This window comes from Lycium barbarum, chromosome 1 (assembly GCF_019175385.1).
Source record: "Lycium barbarum isolate Lr01 chromosome 1, ASM1917538v2, whole genome shotgun sequence".
In the NCBI taxonomy this organism is placed as follows: Eukaryota; Viridiplantae; Streptophyta; class Magnoliopsida; order Solanales; family Solanaceae; genus Lycium; species Lycium barbarum.
In genome coordinates this window covers 146,128,973-146,150,590 of record NC_083337.1, presented here as the reverse complement: position 1 = coordinate 146,150,590, position 21,618 = coordinate 146,128,973, and the positions used below count along the sequence as shown (strand labels likewise).

Below are 21,618 nucleotides of genomic sequence, written 5' to 3'. Positions count from 1 at the left end.
TTATCCTCGGGGTGTGATATTGATGCCTCCAGCGGTCTTGGGAGATGCCTTCAGCTGTCTTTGGAAACTTAACAATGATTCCTGCAAAGTTCAGAGTAAAATGGTTAAAGCTGGTAAAGTATATGATAAAATAATTGATAAAGTATGGAGTAAAGTGGTGGAATAGTCGTCTGGCTCATGATGTTGATGGTATCGTGACAGGCCAAATTTAGGACACGTAATCCTGATTTAATTCGCCTTCAATCTCGTCAACCTACAAAAACAGGTGTATAAAGTTATAAAATTATTTTGATAAAAAATAAATTAAAAGATAAGGTTGGAAGTAAAGCCGTATGGTTTTTGAGACGAGGCCACAATGGCCCTGATTGATAGACTTGACTGTTGATCTCGCGATTTTAAGTTCCTGCACTCAAAGGAAAATTCTTAGTTTGGGAGGGGGAAGTTGATTCGTGTTGACTCGAAGCTTGACGTTGTTGGCTGCTCCATTCGTCTTATTTGTTTGGATCTTGTGACCTCCGTTCAAACCTCGGTAGATGAACAGTGGTGAAAATGATTGAAAGAAAGTGTTTCATTTAAAAAGTGTATATGTAAGTGTATATATAAGGAAAGATATATATGTAAGTATATGTATATAAGGAAATATATATGTGTAAATATATGTATGTAAGTTGTAAAATATTTCTGCCAATTTCAGATTGTGACACTTCTAAAGTAATTGGTCTATAATACTTTCTATATGGTAGCCTCAATCTTGTCGATGTCCAACCGTTATTTTGTCTATATATTTTCAAAATATGCCCCAGTTTTGGGTTCAGAAGGGTATGTTAAATTTATGTTGTGGTGTGACCGAACCTTGTATAGGTTGCCTACGTACCCCACCAAAGGAATCAAGTCAGAACGTAGTTCGTAAATACATAAAATGGTCTGAAGTTTTCTAATAAAGGGACCGAACCCAATGTGGGTCGCCTACGTATCCCACCAAGGGAATCAGGTCAGCGTAGTTCTGTTATGTAAAATGGTAAAAGGTTTGTTGGCTTTCTACCTAAATATAATTGTCCCTTATGTTGAAAGTCTACGAATCCCGCTGAGGGAATCATGCCATGTGTAATTCTCCTCACATATAAATAATAAGGATTTTTGGATTTTTTGTTATAATGCAACCGAACCCTATGTGGGCTGCCTACGTATCCCGCCGAGGGAATCAGGTCAGCGTAGTTCGTACGGTTGTTAAAGGAAAGGTTGTAAACTAGGTTGTCTTACCTAATGCCGTCCTTTGATTTGTTCTTGGATTGCTAGCTTTCAGGTTTATGTCATCACCTATTGGCTATTTAAAATTCTTTCGAGTGGAATCTTGTCTTGTCCCCTAGTTTCTTTGTTACTCTCTCAGGATTTGTCTATTCATTCATTTCATGTCACAATCGTAGATTTGGAAGATTTGATAAGTAGGAAATAACAATAATAGATTATTAAGGAAAATAGTAGATGATTAAGGAAAATAGTAGATGAATAAGAAAAATCAGAAATACATTCATAGTTTTCACGATTAAGCTTCCAAAGGATGAAGCAAAACAAACAAAATTTTGGGTACGGTTCAAGCATCAATAAAAGAAAACAAGTTCACTACATGTTCATGCTACCAAGACTCCCAGCGAATTAGGGACGGAGTACAAGTCCAATTGTTCATAGTCTCCCCTGGTTCGGCACCTCGTGTGGTCAGTGCCTTGGTGTTGCGAGTAGTTGTAGCAGTAATCTTCATGTGTGTTTGTCTTTGGAATGTTCACGGGAACGACAAAAGTTGATGACATGTCCCTTTCCGCACTGGACTCCTTCAAATCTTGGCATCTTCGTGAGCAAGCAAAGGATTGTTGACCACATTGGGCTTAGCTTCAGCGAGCTGGATTACTCCTTCCTTAATCAGGGCTTCGATTTTGTTTTTGAACCCATAGCAATCTTCAATGGCGTGCCCAGCAACTCCAGAATGGTAGGCACAGCGCTTGGAACCATCAAACCATTTTGGGATAGGATCGGGAATTTTCCCTTCAATTGGTTGTATTACGCCCGCTGCTTTCATTCTTTCAAACAATTGAGCCAAGGGTTCAGCGATCCGAGTGTAGTTACGGCTGTTTTTGGTATCAAGGTTTGGACGAGCTCTAGGTGCAGCATGCGGTCGACTTTGGTAAGTTGGAGCTTGGACGGGTTGATATGGACGTGGGTTTTGATGTGGAGGTGCTCGGGGTTGGTAGTAGTTAGCTTGGGTGTTGTAGACAGGGTAAGGAGATAGTGGACCTTGGTGGGGTTCAGGGTAGTGGTAAGGGTAGAAAGGTTGTTGTGGGTGGTTAAAGTATGGAATGGCTTGGCTCGGCTCATGCCCTTGGGCGTTCATGACTGCAGCGACATCTTCCTTCTTCTTTTTAACCCCGTTGATAGAACCAGATTGAATAGATTTTTTTATTGCTTGTAAAGCAATAAGATCCTGAATTTTCCCCGATTTGATTCCTTCTTCTAAGGCTTCTCCCATTCGAACAACTTCTGTGAATTTTTGTCCCATCATACCTATCATTTTCTCGTAAAATATGCCAGCCTGGCACTCAATGAAGGTAGCAGTCATTTCTCTATCATTCATCGGAGGTTGAACTCTGGCCACTTCTGACCTCCAACGTAACGCATACTCGCGGAATGTCTCAGCTGATTTCTTGGTTAACTTAGTCATGTAAACTCTATCTGGCGTGATATCGGTGTTAAAACTGAATCTGTCCATAAAGTCTTGCGCCATGTCACTACAACCACGCCATTTACGGACATCTTGTTGTGCATACCAAGTAAGTGCTTCGCCAGATAAGCTTCTTATGAAGAGCTTCATCCTTATGTTCTGGTCTCTGCCCACTCCAACCAGTTTGTCACAATAAGCCCTCAAGTGTGTATGAGGTTCGCCTGTTCCATTGAACGTATCAAATTTTGGCGGTTTGTAGCCTACGGGTAAATCAACGTCAGGTTGAACACAAAGATCTTCGTATTCTACACTTTTGGTTCCCCTAGCAACTTGAAGGTTTCTCATTGCTTCTTTGAGACTGTGGATCTCTTTTAGCAATATGTTATCTGCCCCTGCCTTTGCATCCTTTTCCATTTCTTCGTATTGATCTACCTCGGGTTGGAACCTGACCGTTACTGGGTTGGTAAAGGCTTGTGTTTCTGCGGCATATACCGGAGGAACATATTGTGCATTAGGGGTGACAAAGTGTGCCCCGTGTATATGCTGGGTTGGATAAGTTTGGGCGATGGGAGTGTTTTGGACAAGAGGTGGTGTGTTATAATTGGTGTTTATAGGTGGTTGATTTGGTGGGTTTAGAGGAGTGGTTGTGGGTAGTGGATTAGTGTTGGTGGGTAAAGGAACATAGGGAGTGTAAACTAGTGATTGATTTAGTGGGTTGACGGGTGGTGGATTAGGAGTAGTGTAGGTGGTTGGTTGATTTTGTGGAGGAGTATAGCTAGTGTAAGTGGGTGGTTGACTTTGTGGGGGAGTATAGGCGGATGATGTATTTGGTGGATTTGTGGGGGTGATCGGAGGTAAGTTGTTGTTGGTAGGTGCATTGTTTTGGGGAGGAAAATGCTCAGGAACTGGGGATTCGAGTGATGGGAAACGAGGTGGTTCTGGCGCAGTATTTCTAGGTTCAGGAGGTGAATTTTGGAGTGTGATGGATAAATTGGTCAAATCCCTAACCCGATTTAGTTCTCCACGTAGATTCTCAATTTCTTGAGTCAGGCGGGCGATATGTTCATCCCGTTGAATAGCAGTTCCGTGTTCGGAAGTCTCGGGCGGATCGCTAGAGATCACGATGTTTTCCACACCAGTTGAAATAGATGCGGCCGGATCAGACATAGCAATTTCATTTCCTTGAACAATCCAACTACGTTCAGGCAACGATGACGTCTTTGACCTTGTGATGTAAGGATGGTCGGGCATCGAGTGTCAACACGAATCAACTCTCTCTTTTGGGGAATAAGAAAAAAAAGAAACATAAAGTATAAACAATGTTAGTCTCATGAACATATCTAGGTAAAGTCATGATCACGTAAAGTCAAGTAAGGCATGTAGCAAATAATTCATCAAGTAGAGTCAAACGAGTTGTCAAACAAATGTAAACGATTATATCAAAACAAATAACGCGTCCTAACATGCATGTGACCTCTTTGTGCCAGAGGTGGGCCTAACGTTGTTTTGAAGGGTAAAGTGTGCCATAATATGTCATCCCGTTACTTTGATTAATTAAACAGATTCTATATCCCCAAAATAAAATACAAAAGTTGTGTAATATTTATTACATGTCAAATGAATACAACATAAAGTGTTTCCTAATCTAAATAAAGTAAATAAAATTTTTATGCCTAACTTCCAGCTCCATTTGTGGTGCCCTTGATCTTCGTCATTTATTGTACTCCGATGCAAATGCATACCTGTCATAGAAACGTTAGTCATTCCCTCCTTCCTAAAGTTTAATTAATTAGAGCAAATAGTCAATATTTAGGCACAGTTATCCTTCAAACATGCATATAAAGTATGATTATTGTCACTTGGGGTTGTGAACCCGCTTGGACGTTTGGGTAAAGTCATCTAATGGGCTTAATACACCAAGGGTATTAAACCTCCTAGGATATGAAATGTATGCCCTTAATAAAAGGTGTTGGTTTAGCTCTATCCTAGGTTGATTAAGAGTTGGCTTCTTATGACACAAGGTTCACCCAAGCGGACAACTTGGGAGTGGAAAGTCTGTGGCCGTCGACTGCACCGCTGATCGACTAAATCCACAAGATCAATCCAACTAAAGGGGTAATTTAGTAGTGAACGGGCGCGAACCGCGAAACCGTTTTAAGCGTGTGAATATGTGTGAGTTTTCCAGAAGTGGAGGAAATATGAACGGAATTACAGTTTTATCAAAGCAAATGACACATAAACAGTTTATATCATACATACAGTTTATATCAAACACACAATTAATAGCATGTAAAAACAGTTAACAAATAAATAAAGTAATAAGCACACAAAACCTATTTGAACTAAGTCCGTTATGGTTAGAACCTAGGTAGTCCCCAGCAGAGTCGTCAAGCTGTCATACCCCATTTTAACCGGGTTAAAGTAGAAGTACGACATATTGGAGATTCCTGGTTTTGTTTATTTGTTTTAAGGAGTCGCCACCTAATTATTCACGGTGAATTACGACACCTAAAGTTTATTAAAGTTATGTTTAAAGTTAACTCTGTTTAAGGTCTGCGAAACTTAAGATTCTAGGTAAAGGTTCAATTAATCTAAAGGGAAGGTATTAGGCACCCTTTAAGACCCATTAACAATGGTTAACCGACCGGACTTAAAATTAATTAGGCTAAATGTAAATATAGTATTATACAAAAAGGAAAGCAGTTTTGTAAGTATGGCTAAAGTTATAGATAGATATGTAAGAATGTTATTTAAAATAGAACTTATAGAAAATAATAATTTGTATAAAAGAGTACTTTTAATGCTATTTTTTGAAATACGATTTATAAATGTTGTTGAGGTTTTAAACGAAAATATGATGATGTTGTTTAAAATAATACTTGTAAAAAAAAAAAAAATGTGTAAAAGAAGGTTCTAAACGTTGAATGAGACTTAAAGATATTGCTAAGGCCTTAAATGAAAAAATATAATAATGTTATCCAAAAATAAGATTTGTAGGAAAATGGAATGATTTGCCTATGGATAATAACATATTAAAAGATGGTTTGGCAAAAGGTGATCTTTAAATAAAAATGGTATTACATGATGGTATATATATGCCTGGACTTATGTTCTTAAATATGATGGAAAATCCATGAATTTCTTTCTATTTTTTTTACTCTTTATTTAACTAACTTCGACTAAAGATGTGTATAATTGGACAAATCTTGAAAATGTTTATAAAATATACGCTTAGATTAATATTTATGTATTAATGACATCTTTAAAGTTCATGAGAATAACATGGTTCCCGTGATTTAAAATATGTTGTCATGCCATTTTGCAAATCAATTATTTCAATAGTAGAAAATATAAGGATATAAATTCTATAAGTAGTTTTGTCATAAAAGAGGAAAATGAAACTTATGCAATTAATCATTGGCTCTTCCTACCTATTTTACTAAAATCAACTCATTAATCTCACTAACTTCACTACGGTTCATCTAATCGAATGAGACCAAATAAAATGTTAGTCGTATAAAGCGAATAAAATACACAGTAATAATAATAAGGAAGAGAGTAGTAAAGAGTGAGTGGGTTAGGCCCATTTCTCGGATTGTTGATGCGGCTGCTTGTTGTTGTGGGTTGTTACCATTTATTGGGCCTTGGCCCAATAACTCATATTTGTTATCTTTAGTCGTGGACAGGGCTGGACAGGAGAAGAATCATGTTGGGCTGTTAGCCCAACACCATATGCGGAGGAAGACGAGTCCGAGGGACTCGTATACGATGCTCATGCATAAAAAAACAAAAGAAAAGGATTAGTACATGATCGACGAATAAAACTAAACATACGTAACGTAAACTCAAGAGAAGGACAGATTAATAACTCATATACGTACTATGTATACCTAATACATTTCATTTATACCCATTCATATAGAAGCAATCTGAAGAAAAAACATACATACATAGAACTGGTATACCTCAGTATACCTTGAATATACAAATCTCGGTATACCCATGGGCATCACGAGGTTGTATACTTTAGGTATATTCGAGTATATCATCCTATAATTTGATATAGAATACTAAAAACACACAAACCAGCAAACCTCAAATTCGATTATTATGCTATACTACAATCGTGCAGGATACATTTCACAAGATAAACATGATACTCAAGGGAAATACGAGTAAGAAATGCACTGTGACTCCAAGAGAAAAAAAATAGAGACCCGGGAAAGCATAATGATCTCTCGCTGAAAAAAAACTTACAGCAGCAAAGTCGATCTAAAAGCAGTATTTTCGACCTCGAAATGCAATGACAATTCAGCTCAGAATGAAGCAGAGATTTAACTAAAAATATAGCGGTTCATGACCTGAAATTACAACAACAAAAATAGCTACACTGCAGTAGTTTAGCAGAAAAAAATAAGCATATAGAAGGGCGGAGGATTACTGCACAAACAATGGCCCTGATGTGTTGGACTAGACTCGCAGCAAACAGGTAAAAAGAAAGAGAGTGTTGAATTGTCGAACCCATGATCATATTTATCAATAACCTTGGAAGAAAGAGACGACAATAAATATTAACGACTAATCCATCATCACACAAGTCATTGAATCCATTTCAACAAAACTGAACAGAAAAGAAAGTAGTAGATAACCTACAAGAGAATTGAATTGAAAAGGTAGAATTACTCAACATCCACTGAAACTAAACTGACACTAAATTAAGGACAGAAACAGGATTAGGAAGTAAAGTGTGGAAAGAATGAGAATTTTAAGGAAAAGCCCCTTTTTAAAGACTCATAATACCATTTGAAATACAATTGTTGTACACGAAGAGCAAAGCCTGAAGCAGTGACCAGAAGACATGACAAACAATGTTTAGATCAAAACAACACATATGGAGATAGCCAGAAGACACAACGACCCTCAAATAAACGAATGTTAATTGATGGGCCGCAACTGCAGAGACAATATAGGACACGGAAGCAAACTGTAGGTGCTTTGACAAAATGCCCAGCACACAGAACAACAACCAGGACTCAAAACAGAAGGATGCGACGAACAAATTAAAATGATAAAGAGTCGAAGTCTCACAGTTTTTAAAGAACTAATGGCCAAATTCAAGGAATACTTAGGAATGACACCTCAAATAAATGAAAGATATGCTAATGGTAAAGTTAATGTGCTGTCACAAGCAAGGATAATGCAGCCATGCTTGAAGGCATTCACAATTATTTTGAAAGAAAGAGAAAGTGTGAGTTAGTTTAGCTCAAACCAGATCGAAATTTCCTTTTTTTTTCAACATCCAGACTTGAACTTTCTAAAGAAACGTTTAGGCATACGTGATCTTCAAACAGTCTAACATGCATGTGTATTAATCTCCTATGATTGACAAGCTAACAATGCATTAATCATACCTCAAAGAGCAATTGAATATAATTATCCTAGTCTGAATTTAAACATGTTTGACAGCGAACTAATCAACTAAACCAAAACTAGATTTGGTTACATTATGCACTCCACTTGAACTAACAATAACCATATCACTGCTACTGTTTTCATATCAACGTTAACAAAAAACAGAACACCTAAACCTACAGATTGATAGACGATTATAGAAATGGTTCAGTATCGGTCTGTTTTAATCACGTACACGATATACCTAAGATATACACACCATGGTGTGTATATCAGATGTATATCAAATGTATATCGTCTTCTTACCTTGATCGCCCACTGTATATCCTATGTATATTCAATTTCATCTAGATTCTAAGTCCTGGAAATTTAGTCTAAACCTCCAAACCACAGTATACATCAAATTCATTTAGCAGTTAGTATCTATCCTAACAACACCCAAATATCGAACAAATAACGCGACTACAAAGAAACTACATAATCATTAAACATATGACAGCATAAACAAAATCTTAACCAAAACAGAAAGCTGAAGATTGTAAGCAATAAATGTATCGTGTTTTACCTCTTTTGTGTGCAGTGAATTGGGGATCGTCGAGGTCTCGAATCTACGTTTTGAACGCGACGAACTCAAATTCGACAAACCTTTCAAACCGAGAGTTTCGATATCGACGGAAATAATATAGTCGTTAAAGAAAAAGGGAAATTCTGTTTGTCTGCAGAACTTCAACTGTAAGTAGGGTTCAGACTGGATTTAAAAAAAAAAAAAGTTAAAAGGAAAACCAAGACTTTCAAAAACAATAAAATCTGGTCAAGATTTGTTGGAGATTCGAATCGTTGGAGGAGTTTTGGGATTCAAGATTTTTGTTTCTCGATCTGTCTCCTCTTTTTTTTCGAGTTGATTTTTGGTTTCTGGTCTTTGATTTTTCGATTCCAGATCCTTCGATCCTTTTCTCTTCTCTTCCTTTTCGATCCCCCTTTAAACGATTCAACTCCCCTGTTTTTTATAGAATGGGGAGAGAGAGGAGCGGTGTGAGGTAAGGAATGATGAAGGAAGGGAATCGGGGAAAGGGCACGACGTGGTCGGGAAAAGGGAAGATGAGCGGCAGTGGTGGGGTGAGTGAGACGAGGGAGATGAGGCGGAAAAAAGGGAGAGAAAAGGGGAAAGGGAGAGATGAGCGGAAAAGAAGGAAAAAAGAAAAGAAAGAGAAAGATGAGGGAATTAGGTTTTAGAGGGGAATTGGACCGGGTCGGGTAAAATTGTGATGTGGGCTGGTCCGTTTATTTAGGGGTAATGGGCTGGCCAATAATTCGTTTGGGCCGGTCTATTAATTTAAATATGGGCTGATATAAATGTGGGTTGGGTATTAAAATGTGGGTTGTTTGTTTGGGTAGGGGAATAACATTGTATTTGTATTTTGGGCCATTAATTCGGCTGAAAATTGTTGATCCTTCCTCCGCTATTTAATCATTTTTTGGGCTTCCAATTTAATAACTGGTATAATATATATTATGTAAAGACAATAAATAATTAATATGTAGAAGAATAAATATTTTGCAAAGTGTTGTCTTGTAATTAATTTAACGAGTCCAAACCCGAAAACGAAACGATGATGAACTGTTTAAAAGCAAAAATAATAGTAGTGAAAATAAAGTGTTTAGCTCGTCAATAAATTTAGACGCCCGAGTGAATAAAATGAAATAAAGGAGGGACAAAATTGGGTGTCAACATCATTCGCATCCGATGATGAAGGTTGATCTTGATGAGAAATTAACCCTTCATCACTTAATCTCCCACTCGAATGAAGGGATCCTATTTGATCTTGGTCCTTAGGTTCATAAAGAGACAAGTCTTAACTTTTCTCACCCTTCAGGGTTATTCATTCTCTAAAAAAGTGAAATTTCTTTAGCCGAATTCACTTACGCTCCCACTGTGATGTAGCTCCATAAATATGTAATTTATGATATCTCATATAGACATTTTTTTCTTCCTCTTTGGGCCAATATGCCATGAGAAAAAATTATATACATAAGTTGTGCATCACAAAGGTCTCTCAAAATATTTGAGATTTCTATTACTCCATAACTTATATAGTGTACATGTAACTGATTCCGTTGGTACACGATTAAGAACGTAGGCAACAAATTAGTACAAAACATATCCAATAAGGAAACATGTAACTTACTTGCGCCATTATTGATCTAATCGTTTCAAGGAGCATGCTGTTTATGTTTTCCACAACACCTTTTATTGTGAAATATTGGATAGTCAACTCATTAAAAATTTCACTTTCATCATCAAAAACTCGCTTAATGGGTCCAAGACATATTCATGGCCTTGATCAACTGGTTCTCAAAACTTTTATTGATTTGTCCAATTGATTTCCCATCTTTTTCACATACTTCTTAAAACAACTTCTTGCCTTAGAGTATGTGACATCAAATGAAGAACAGCAATACGAGTAATTTTATCCATTAATATGATGAAATTAGAAGCTTTTTGCCACATTTTCACATTCTTGAAAATACAACTTCAGAATGAATCTATGCAATGAAAAATCAGTCTTGGTGGTGTTATTAAATGATTTTCTATTAGCTTTTCGAACTAGATAATATTTACAAGTGAACTTATCCACAAGTCAGGCCCATATGACCGAGTCTAGCACACCAAAGTTCACATCATCCTTGTGATTATATGATAAGGCAATTGGGGGAACCTAACAATTGGAGTAAGGAACTAATACCCAAAATCTATTAAAGATAAAATCATTTTTGATAAAATTAGAACCACAATAAGTTGTTCATATGCCTTAGTGTCGTAAAAATTACAATTGAAACCTAAATGTAATAAACCAACACAAAGCAATATCCTTGAAATTTTAAGGAGTAATTAAAGTATTATGTAGGATAAAGTCTCGATTTTCACGTAAAGCTAATTCACATCATACAATCCGTTTAACAACCTTCATGTCGTTTCCTACATATACCCACATTACATATATGGGACCCATTGAAAGTCCACAAAGGCTTCATTTCCCTCACAATGTGGTACACAACTCCTAAGCCAATTACAATGAAAGATTATCCTTAGGGAAAAAAACAACTAGCAACACATATATTGCTAGCGTAAGGAGCACAAAGTATCTTTTTTGGACTCATTATGAAGTGCTTTATTAGGCTTAGTGCAACCACTAGCATGGTGACCCTTTTGACACAATTGAAGCATTTCACTTTAGTCACAATTTTTTTTTTTTTTTTTAACTTTGTATCTTCTTGTTGGTTATCATTGTAGGATTCTTATATGGTTGAGCCTTAACTTTTCAGTTTCCTCTGATTTTCTATCTAAATCCATTTATTGAGATAGAAATTATTTTGTGTACTTTTGCACCTTATTTGGCAGCCTCATGCCGCTCCTCTTGTAACTCTAGGTGTTGCTCATATCATAAAATGTACTATTACATTTATTAAGAGTCGGGTGCATCTTCATATGCTCCTAAATTTGAGGCAAGAAACTGCTAATCGCTTGAGCTTCGTGCTCATTAGTCAACTTATGACCTTAAGTTTGGTAACCGAAGTGCTACCACACTTATATTCCAGAGTATCCTACAGAGTTTTGGTAATCTTAATTATGAGTAAAATTCCTTGTGACTTCTTCACAGCTTAACAACATAATGCGAGCCAGGAATATTTTTTTTCCAAGCATTATAGGCTCTATCTATGACATTATTTACAATTTAAAAAAAGTTTTTCTAGCACATATTACAGTTTAATATTTTATAATTATTACCGTTGAGCTTTTCACTTTTGATAAGCTCTACAACAATATTCTTTAAAGCAGTAGACATGGTATTTATGGAAAACAAGTTCTACATATTTGCAAAACAGAAAGTTTCACAACTAGCATAAGAGCACCCATTTTTAATGTTGCATACACATAAATGTAACTTTAGCCAATTGACAAGGCTATTAACCATAAACATAAATCCTAGAGTCGAAAGTTCACTACGATCCCAATCATCGTCTAGGGATAAATGTCAAATGTAAAATAACCATATCAACTCAAGCTAAGTCACCAAATATTTTTATTTCTTGATTAAAAAATTGGTATATACTCATAAATATATACTCTAAATAGAAAAAAAAATATATCAAATCTTATTCTAATACACTTGTATGTCAATAAAATAATTTAATTAGATCTGAAAAATTAACTTTCATACTTTTCCAAGAACAAATCAAGGAGAAAACCAATATTTATACCTAATTTCACTTAGAAGACTCTGCTAAGTGGTAACACGATGTATAGAGTCTGACAAGGATTTTATTTTCCATAAACCTTTAGGGAGAGTGAGTAACATAGACATGTTCTATGCATCATATATAGATTTTCCATATTTTTATATTTGAAAAATATCACATAAATTAATTAATATGAAATTAAAAATTTCATAAAGGTATTAATTAAAGGGAAAAATATTTTCAGTGTCTAAAAATTATTTAAAAATGAGAAATTTAATTTCGAGCAAAACCAAAAAAGAATCATTGAATTCCGATATGGGGGTGAACCACACTCTCTAGAAAGGTGTTTCAGCCGAGAGGGGGCTTTGTCTAGGCTAGGCAACCAGCCTTCTTCCCCAGTTCATGGGTCAGGTGCAACAAAATGGGTTTTTGCTTGATTTTCTTCACTTTTTGGCAACTTTAATCTAATCAAAACACTAAGTTTTGTCCCAAACGTGTTTTGGGATTGATTCCAAGCATCAATTGCTCAAAAAATCATCAAGAATGGTGCCAAAATTTGAAAATCATGATTCTTTTTTTTCCCTTCTCCGATGAGTCGGATTAAATTTCCAGCCAAAACCAAGTTGTTCGGCAATTTTTCTTCGATTAAATCACTGATTTATATCCTAAACATATTTTAGGATTGATTTAAATCATCAAATCAAAATAAAACTGTCTATATCGATTTATATGATCACAAATTGATGGGTTTTCTAAGCAAACCCTAGAGGATTTTTCTTAAAATCCTACCAAAATTTTCGATGAAAATCATAATTGATTATATGTTTTTGCTCAAAAACATATGGGTAACATATTACCCAACCCAATTTGCACGAAAATTGCATGAAACAAGGATTATTGAATATTTTGGGGTTAAATTCGTAATAATAAAACCCTAAAACTTTAAAATTCAATATCTCACAAACTACATAGCCAAAAAATATGATCCGCATATCGACGGAAAGTTCTCGATGAGATCTATAAAAGCCCTAAGATTTCATGCGAAAACTAGGCATTTACAAACATGAAATAATGCAATTAATATTCGAAATTATTCACAAAAAATCTAGGTTTCATGTATTGCACACGATCATGTCTCCAATCGGAACACGAGCCTATGGCTCTGATGCCAATGATGATATTTGATGCGTAAATACTAGTTAGGAGACTTACGAGTTTCTCCATAGCGGAAGCGGATCTTGAGCAACTACGACTCGTGTCACCGGTCGTCGGAAATCCTTACAAAGCGGATGAATCCCTATGTTTCCACAGCCTAGATATCCCTTCTAATGCAGGGATAGATATTATGTGTGAACGGCCGTACCCCAGCTGTCTCTATATGATAGATTAGCTTTTCTTAAACACTCATAAATGGTGTTTATATGGGCTAGCTCTAGAGTTTAATGTGGCCGAATATTTAATGGGCTCGTGGGTCATCTAGCACCCCTTATGGGTGGACCCAACCCAATAATACTTTGCAATCACTTTGACAAGCAAAATTTCAGATTCTTAGCTTTAGAGTTTATAAATTTATAGTCGCATTAATTTTACTCAGTCTCGTAAATTTGAAATTGATTCTGAAATGACCAAACTTACAAAAATTATAAACTTTATCTATGCCTTAGATAGGAGTCCTAAGGACCTAAAGTCTGCTATTTGTGCACTTTGGGCCCCCTATTAGGTGACCTGCTTTGATACTGGGCCAAATCACACAAAATTACTTGACTTTGGCCATTTAGGAAATAAAAAAGTCCAATTGAAAGTGATAAGATATTGATGAGAAAACGACATAAACGTTCCCTTAATTATGAGGGTATGTTTAAAATAGTCCCTCAACTATATACTTAATAGTTTTGGTCTTTTATGTATGCCATAAATTAACAAAAATGGTCTCTTAACTCTGAGGGTATGTTAAAAATAGTCCTTTAAGTATGCACTTAACAGTTTAGTCCTTTATGTTCGCCAAAAGTTAATACTTTTAGTCTCCGACAAAATATTCATCGAACTTTATTTATACGATTTGACGAGGACTATGAAAAAAATTTAGCGAGAACTCACTTTTAGAGGTACACATTACTAAAGGAAAGGCTCAATACCTCTGGACAACCGACGGATGTTCATCGGTGAAAGGGAAAAATCGAGGAAAAACCAACACACTTGATAATGACAGAAAATAGTGTCTCGCAGCACAAAAACCGACAGACTCTATCGATGAAAACCGAGAGAGTCCATCGACTAAATAAAATACACCAGATTTTTAAAAATAAATTAGAAATAGCATAAAGCCAGAACCTATAAAAATTGTTACTGCTAAAAACAAGTGAAAAATCGACGGATAAAATCCAGGGACACTATTAAAAAGACAATATATGTTTTTTTTAATTCTAATTTATTTTTTTTAAGAAAACAATGGACATGCGTCGGTTATTTTAGGAAAAAAATGCACGGAAACTATTTTTTTTTAAATTACTACAATAGAAGTATTTATTTTATACCGGGTTTTCCATAAAATCTGAGTCTAGTACGTGTATTTTATCTAGCTGATGAACCCCTTAGTTTTAACTGGCCTAGTGCGTTGGTTTCTACGTTTCGAGGAACTATTTTCGGACATTATCGAGTCTGTTGGGATTTTGTCAGTTTTGCACTATTGCCGGCGATTGTCCATCAGTTTTGTCTCGAGGTATTGGGCCTTTACTTTAGTAATGTATACCTCTAAATGTGAGTTCTCGCTAATATTTTTTTTTTTAATAATTATCATCAAATTTAATAAATAAAATTCGATAAATATTTTGCCGAGACTAAAAGTGTTAACTTCTGATGAATTTAAAGGACCAAAATTATTAATTATATAGTTAAGGGACCATTCATCCAATTAACACAGGCAAGTTTTGGACGATAAAAATAGCGGAGAAGTTCCAACTGAAGAAGCAAATTCGACTTGGGAGAACCTGGCAGTACTTTCTGGATCTCTTTCAGTGAGAAATGTCTTGCCTGGCGTCTTGCTGCGCATCATTGACATGTGGACTGTGCACATCGGTTGCATCAAGTGTCACAAGAAGCTCAGCTAGAATAGCATATTGTGCCCTTTTTGGTGTTTCCTTAATCGTCTCTTGGGTTCTCAGAGAAGTCGCTTCTCCTCTACTCAAGAATTTCTCCTGTAATTAATTATCCTATCCTCCTTTTTTAGCTTTTCCTATTCACGAAATAGCTTTTTATTGTTCCGTGTTTTTAATTTAGCTTTTGATGGCTTGTTTCGAATTTTGAATTGCCCGTTAATTGTTACTATTGGGACGCAGCTGGTAGTAATCATAAGCACTCTGCTAGTTGTTACTTCTCTCTGTTTCAATTTTTACATATGATGGTATCCGACGAAATATGGAGTTTAAGATGTTAACTTGACGTATTTATCTTATTAGTGATAACGGAAGAGATATGATATAAGTAATAAAGAAGTTGGTTTGATAGGATGACATACACATCAGATTTCAAGTTGTTTAGTTTATTGAAGTTGAATTCCTGAAAGTTGTGAAAATTGACAAAGAATAACACAGTGAACATATTGGAACTTGTTAAAGAAATGGACTTTGGGCCTAATTCAATCCCAAAAGTTAGCTCATTAGGTGAGGATTGTCTAAGATCATATAAAGAGACCTGTCTCATCCCTAATGAGTTGATGTGACGCTCAGGACTGAACATCTGGAGCGAACATCAGGTAAATAATGATTGGGATGGGCCCGTCTCTGATACCATGTTAAAGAAATGTACCTTGAGCCTAGCTCAATTCCAAAATCTAGCTCAGTAGGGGAGGATTGTGCAAGACCATATAAAGAGACCTCCCTCGTCCCTAATGAGCCGAGGTGGGACTCAACAAAACTTTAAAAATGGAAAGAGTGTAACATAAAGTTAGAATGGGTGGTGTATTATGTTTCAGACTAATTGCAATTATGTTAGGCTATGTCCTTTCACTTTTAAGTCCCATCTTCAGTTGTATTAGATATATGCCGGAATTGTATTTATAGAAATTGTTAATATGCTATGATAAAACTTTATCCTGATTCTGGAAGTACTTATACAGTTAAGCAGGTTCTTTAGGAGATCATGAGCATGTTTGGATAGTCTTCGAACTGCATTATATTGCACTTCCATTCAGTAGTCAGAAGAGTAGCCGAAAGTTTTGACGTGGATAGGAGTAGATGAACTCAAGAAGCTTTAGATAGAAGGACAATGAGTTGCAAAGCCTTTTCCTCTCTATGTTGTTCATCTCCTAGGCTTCTTTCCTGCCAGAGACCTTTTCAGTTCTGGGAGACTCACTCCTTGCAAACCATAAGTTCCAATCCTCTTTACTGATTAGTTCTCATGCCTTACCTGGTTATGAATGTACTGCAAACTTTTTGAGTGCATACAGTGCTGTTTGGTGGCGAAGTTGTTTTCACGCTAATAGGGGAAGATACAAAATGGTTGCTTCGTTTCAATGATTTGCTTTTAGCTGATTTCTTCTTGCAATATTTTTTCCTTATTTAGCTATTTGGCATGCATCCAAGTTCTACCTGATATGGTACTCAATATTATATACTAGTATACCTGAGATCTTTCAAAGCATGCTACTGATGAAGAATGTTGCCCAAGTATAGTACTTCTGTTTCCTTGTTCCGTAAATTACACCAGGCTCCAGTGCTCCATCCAGTTCAGCATAATCACAAGAATATCACAGTGCATTCTTTGATATTGGACTTACTTGGCACTACCAGTTGGTCCCATCCCACCCCCACCTGCCCTAAAAAAACCCCACCTCAAGTATCTGAAATTACAGTACGCCTTCTGAGTTTCATAATTTTGTTATCACAGACCCTGTTACTGTTATATTCAAGTTGGAAAAAAAATATCTAAATTTGCGAACAATTGCTTAAAGATAATGGTAAAATTTCCCTTTAGTGATGTATTGAAGCTCACAAAAGAAGAAATCAATCTGAAAAGAGAATGAATTGATTACTTAACTTTTTTTGCCCTTGGTTTTGTCAACATCACTAACTATTATAGTAATTGTTAATGATATATGTTACCAGCTTCGAAAAGAAAGAACCCAAAATCGACCCATAAGTTTATGACTTCATTCAAAATGTTCCTTAATATGTAAGGTAGACTAATATTACTCCAATTCCTGAAAAGTGGTTTACATTTAGTCCAATCCAACAGAATCTGCCTGTAGGGTGCATCTAATGAAAGAATAATCTACTAATTTCCTGTGTAGTTCCCTAATGTAACTTCTTTTAAAAAGAATCTTAGCCTCGTCACTAGTACTCCTCTACGCCCTTCCTCCTCCATTTCTCCTTTTTCCTTTGTTTTCCACAGTTTCACAGAGCCAACAATGATAACCACCGGGGATGGAAATGGTACAAACGCCATCTCTTTTATTGATCTGACATGATGCTTCTTTGATTGTTTTGAATGGGTTCCCTTTTCCTTTTTCTTTGAAAAATGGAAACCTATTGCTGTTAGATATAGATAGGCCGTATGGCTAGAGTAAATGTTCACCACTTGTAACAATTTGGAGGACTGTTAAGGGATTATTATGAATGAAATCCAGATTTAAGGGATGATATTATGATTTTTCTCCAGTTTTGACTATCCTCTTCATTTTTCACATCACATTGCTCCTGCTAGTTAGTTTTGTGATTTGTTACAAAAACTCCTCTGGGAAAAATGTAAATATGATGATGTTATCAAAATTCGGTAGATGATGACGGGTATGACTTTTGATGAAGTACTGAAACTCCAAAAGAATAAACTAATTTGGAGGAAGTTAGTTAATTAGAAAAGTACTTTTGATTTATTTGTATTTATTTCATGAGAGTGCATTCTCAAATACCCTTGTATTATTATAGGTTTTGATTGGCAATGCTGGTTGGGAGATATTTTTAAGAAACTATAGAACTAAATAAGAACAGAGGAGTTGACTGTAAATTATCCTCCTCCTTGTACATATATATAATATATGGCTAACAAGTAATATGTCAAAAATAGCAATTCGCTGTCCATGGGACAGAATTGATGGAGTGTTTAATTCAGAATAGTTTTCAGATTTCTTATGCTTCTAAATATGTGTCACCTCTGAATAAGCCAATAGTCCAAGTGAAATATCTGTTGAGATTCCCCATACTATTCTTGCTACTTGTTATCTACAGCGATGAAAGTAATACATGTGTTTCTTACTAATTGGTTTGTGTGTTCGTTGGTTGTAGGGATAAACACTTCAGACAATTTATCGAAGGAATGGTTTCAAACACAAGCTGTTCTTCGTGTCAGTTTGGGAAATTTCTTGTTTTTTGGACTGCTTGCACTTATAATGATTGGTATCAAGGATCAAAATGATAGGCGGGACTCCTGGCATCACGGTGGATGGGTTGCTAAATTGGTGATCTGGGTGTTGCTTGTTGCCCTCATGTTTTTCCTCCCGAATGGTGTCATAACATTTTATGGTCAGTTCTATGCCCCTAACCTGAGGTTTTTTCTGATAACTGAGAAATCCACCGATGGAGCATGGTTCAAACTCGGGCCCTCCCCTCTATCCTTCTTCACTTAAATATCATGCTTTTTCCTGCAGCAGGGTTCGAACCCGCAACGTGTGCCTAACGCATAGATCACGTGTTGCGCTTTAACCATTAGACCAAAGCCCTGCGGGCAATCCTGAACATTTTAATTTGCTACTCAACAATTTAATTATTTTCTTTTCTTTAGTATTACAGCTTCATAAAATCATCAACTGCATTTCAGAAGTCAGGAGACTAGGGATTTCAATTCACCCAAGTCTACCAAACTTTAGAATGATCTTTCTTCAAATTATCAGATAATGTCTCAAGAAAACATAATTTTTGTGTAGTAAGTACATGATGAACAGAATATGTACTAGGGAAAAGAACTGGCATGTTTTGACAGTTCACTTTTTCTCCAGTTAACTTCTTCTAATAAGTACACTTTCCTCTAGCTTCTCGGTTCAATGCCTGTTCTAGTTTTTGTATTGTGTCATTTCCTTAGTTCAGTTTCTTAACTGGCAAAAGTATGTTTTTTTTTTTCACTTTATCTGATTGGTCTATTTTTCTGCCTTTGCAGGTTTTCTTTCAAAATTTGGGGCAGGGATGTTTTTGTTAATCCAAGTAATAATATTATTAGATGCTACACACTCATGGAATGATTCATGGGTTGCAAAAGATGAGCAGAAGTGGTTGGTTCAATTTCTTATCTTTGGTATTATTTTATCCCTCGACCTTGTTCTATCTATTAAATTGACATATCTTTTGCAGGTATGTCGCTCTACTTGTGATATCTGTGGCATGCTACATAGCAACATTTGCTTTTTCAGGAATTTTACTTATGTGGTTCAATCCTTCTGGCCATGACTGTGGGCTGAACGTGTTCTTCATTGTTATGACCATGATTCTTGCATTTGCATTTGCTGTTATTGCTTTGCACCCAAAGGTAAATGCTCTCTCTGCTGATGCTGTTTTCTCACCCTGGCGCCTTTCCTCTGGAGGACAACCTCTTTATGAAGAATATTTGAAATGCTTCATATACATTATCTCTTGCTAACTACATGCACATATATATTTCTATGCAATATATACATCAAACATCTCCCTCAGGGTTACTTCCTTTACAATGCATTCAGAAAAATAATTTTGGTAGCTGAGTTCTGCCTTTTGATATTCTTACTTGTGCTAATAATTTTTTTTCCATTTTACTATGTCCAGGTAAATGGAAGCCTACTGCCAGCTTCTGTAATATCTGTTTACTGTGCTTATGTTTGCTATACTGGTCTTTCTAGCGAGCCTCGAGATTATGTCTGCAATGGGCTCCATAACAAATCAAAGGCAGTAACAACAAGTACCCTTGTTCTTGGAATGCTTACAACTGTTCTCTCAGTCCTATATTCTGCTCTTCGTGCTGGATCTTCAACTACTTTTCTGTCTCCACCATCTTCTCCCAGATCAGGTAACAAAACCTTTTGATGCTTTTCTTTCATAGCTCAGTGAATGACTTGACATATGTCAACCCATTTTCTCAAGATTCCATTCTCACGAAGACTCCTGTGAATGATCTGCCTGCCGTCAATATACTATAAAAGGTGGTGGTGACCTTTAGGAAATCTGTCTATAGTCCTAGTCGAAGCGTATTCTCCAGCCTTTCTTCAGTTTAACACTGTTAGGAATTTAGTCCAACACCTATGTGGAGTATTGCTTATGTTTTCTTGACAATTGATCATCTAGTATGTAATACCTGTCATAGCTCTGTGTGTATGGGCCTAGGTGAATTAAGATTGTTAAATTGTTACTCATTTGTAGAGATATACTCCTACAGAATCATAAGACACTAGCTGTTTCTATCAATCATCAAAACTCGAATGTAAAGTGACAATATACTGGTAAATCCCACCCCACACAAGCTGTTGTGATCCGTCCATTCATGAGCAACAGTCATCAAGCTGTACAATTTCTCTATCTGACAAGTACCAATCTTCTGTTATAGGTGAGAAGAAATCCCTTCTTGATTCCGAGGAGCTGGAATCTGGGAAAGGATCAACAGAAGCACGGCCAGTGAGCTACTCCTACACGTTCTTCCATCTGATATTTGCTCTGGCTAGCATGTATTCTGCAATGCTTCTTTCTGGGTGGACTAGCAGTTCTGATAGTTCAGAGCTAATTGATGTTGGCTGGACATCTCTTTGGGTTCGCATATGTACAGAATGGGTTACTGCTGGACTGTACGTTTGGTCCCTTGTGGCTCCACTGCTCCTCCCTGACCGCGAATTCTATTAAATCTTTATATAATGATCAATATGTAGTTGGCTCCCTTTGTTAATGTGTGTCTTCTACTTGTATCAAGCTTGTTATGTAAATAAAAAATGTCCTTAATGCTTCTACTGAATGACCAAGATGTGGTTATATTTGTTTGTTAATAAATGCAATAGTAATTTGTGGAGTATCTAGCTTTGCATGTACACTATACTTGATCTCCCCCTTTCTTCCTCTCTTGGTCTTTTGCTGGTTCCTTTTAGAGTTTGAATTCTTTTTTCTTTTCTTTTTTTGTCGGTTTTCCGCCTATGATTTATTCTTTTAGATGTTTTCTACTACGAGGGATAGAGGATGGGGACGTTGAAAATTGATATCACAGCTTCTGTCTGTACTTTTATCAGTGGAACTAAGCTATAAGCGTTCGTGGTAGTT

The 21,618-nt window shown here is 36.3% G+C and overlaps 1 protein-coding gene across 1 annotated transcript; it reads left to right on the top strand.

Moving 5' to 3' along the window:
- The first annotated feature begins 15,317 nt into the window (after positions 1 to 15,317).
- On the top strand, positions 15,318 to 21,376 carry LOC132642070 (uncharacterized). The gene is made up of 6 exons (XM_060359342.1): positions 15,318 to 15,557; positions 18,640 to 18,876; positions 19,508 to 19,619; positions 19,699 to 19,873; positions 20,146 to 20,386; positions 20,921 to 21,376. Exons 1-6 carry the CDS (start codon positions 15,383 to 15,385, stop codon positions 21,208 to 21,210), a joined length of 1,230 nt encoding a protein of 409 aa, XP_060215325.1. The 5' UTR covers positions 15,318 to 15,382; the 3' UTR covers positions 21,211 to 21,376.
- Positions 21,377 to 21,618: the final 242 nt, after the last annotated feature.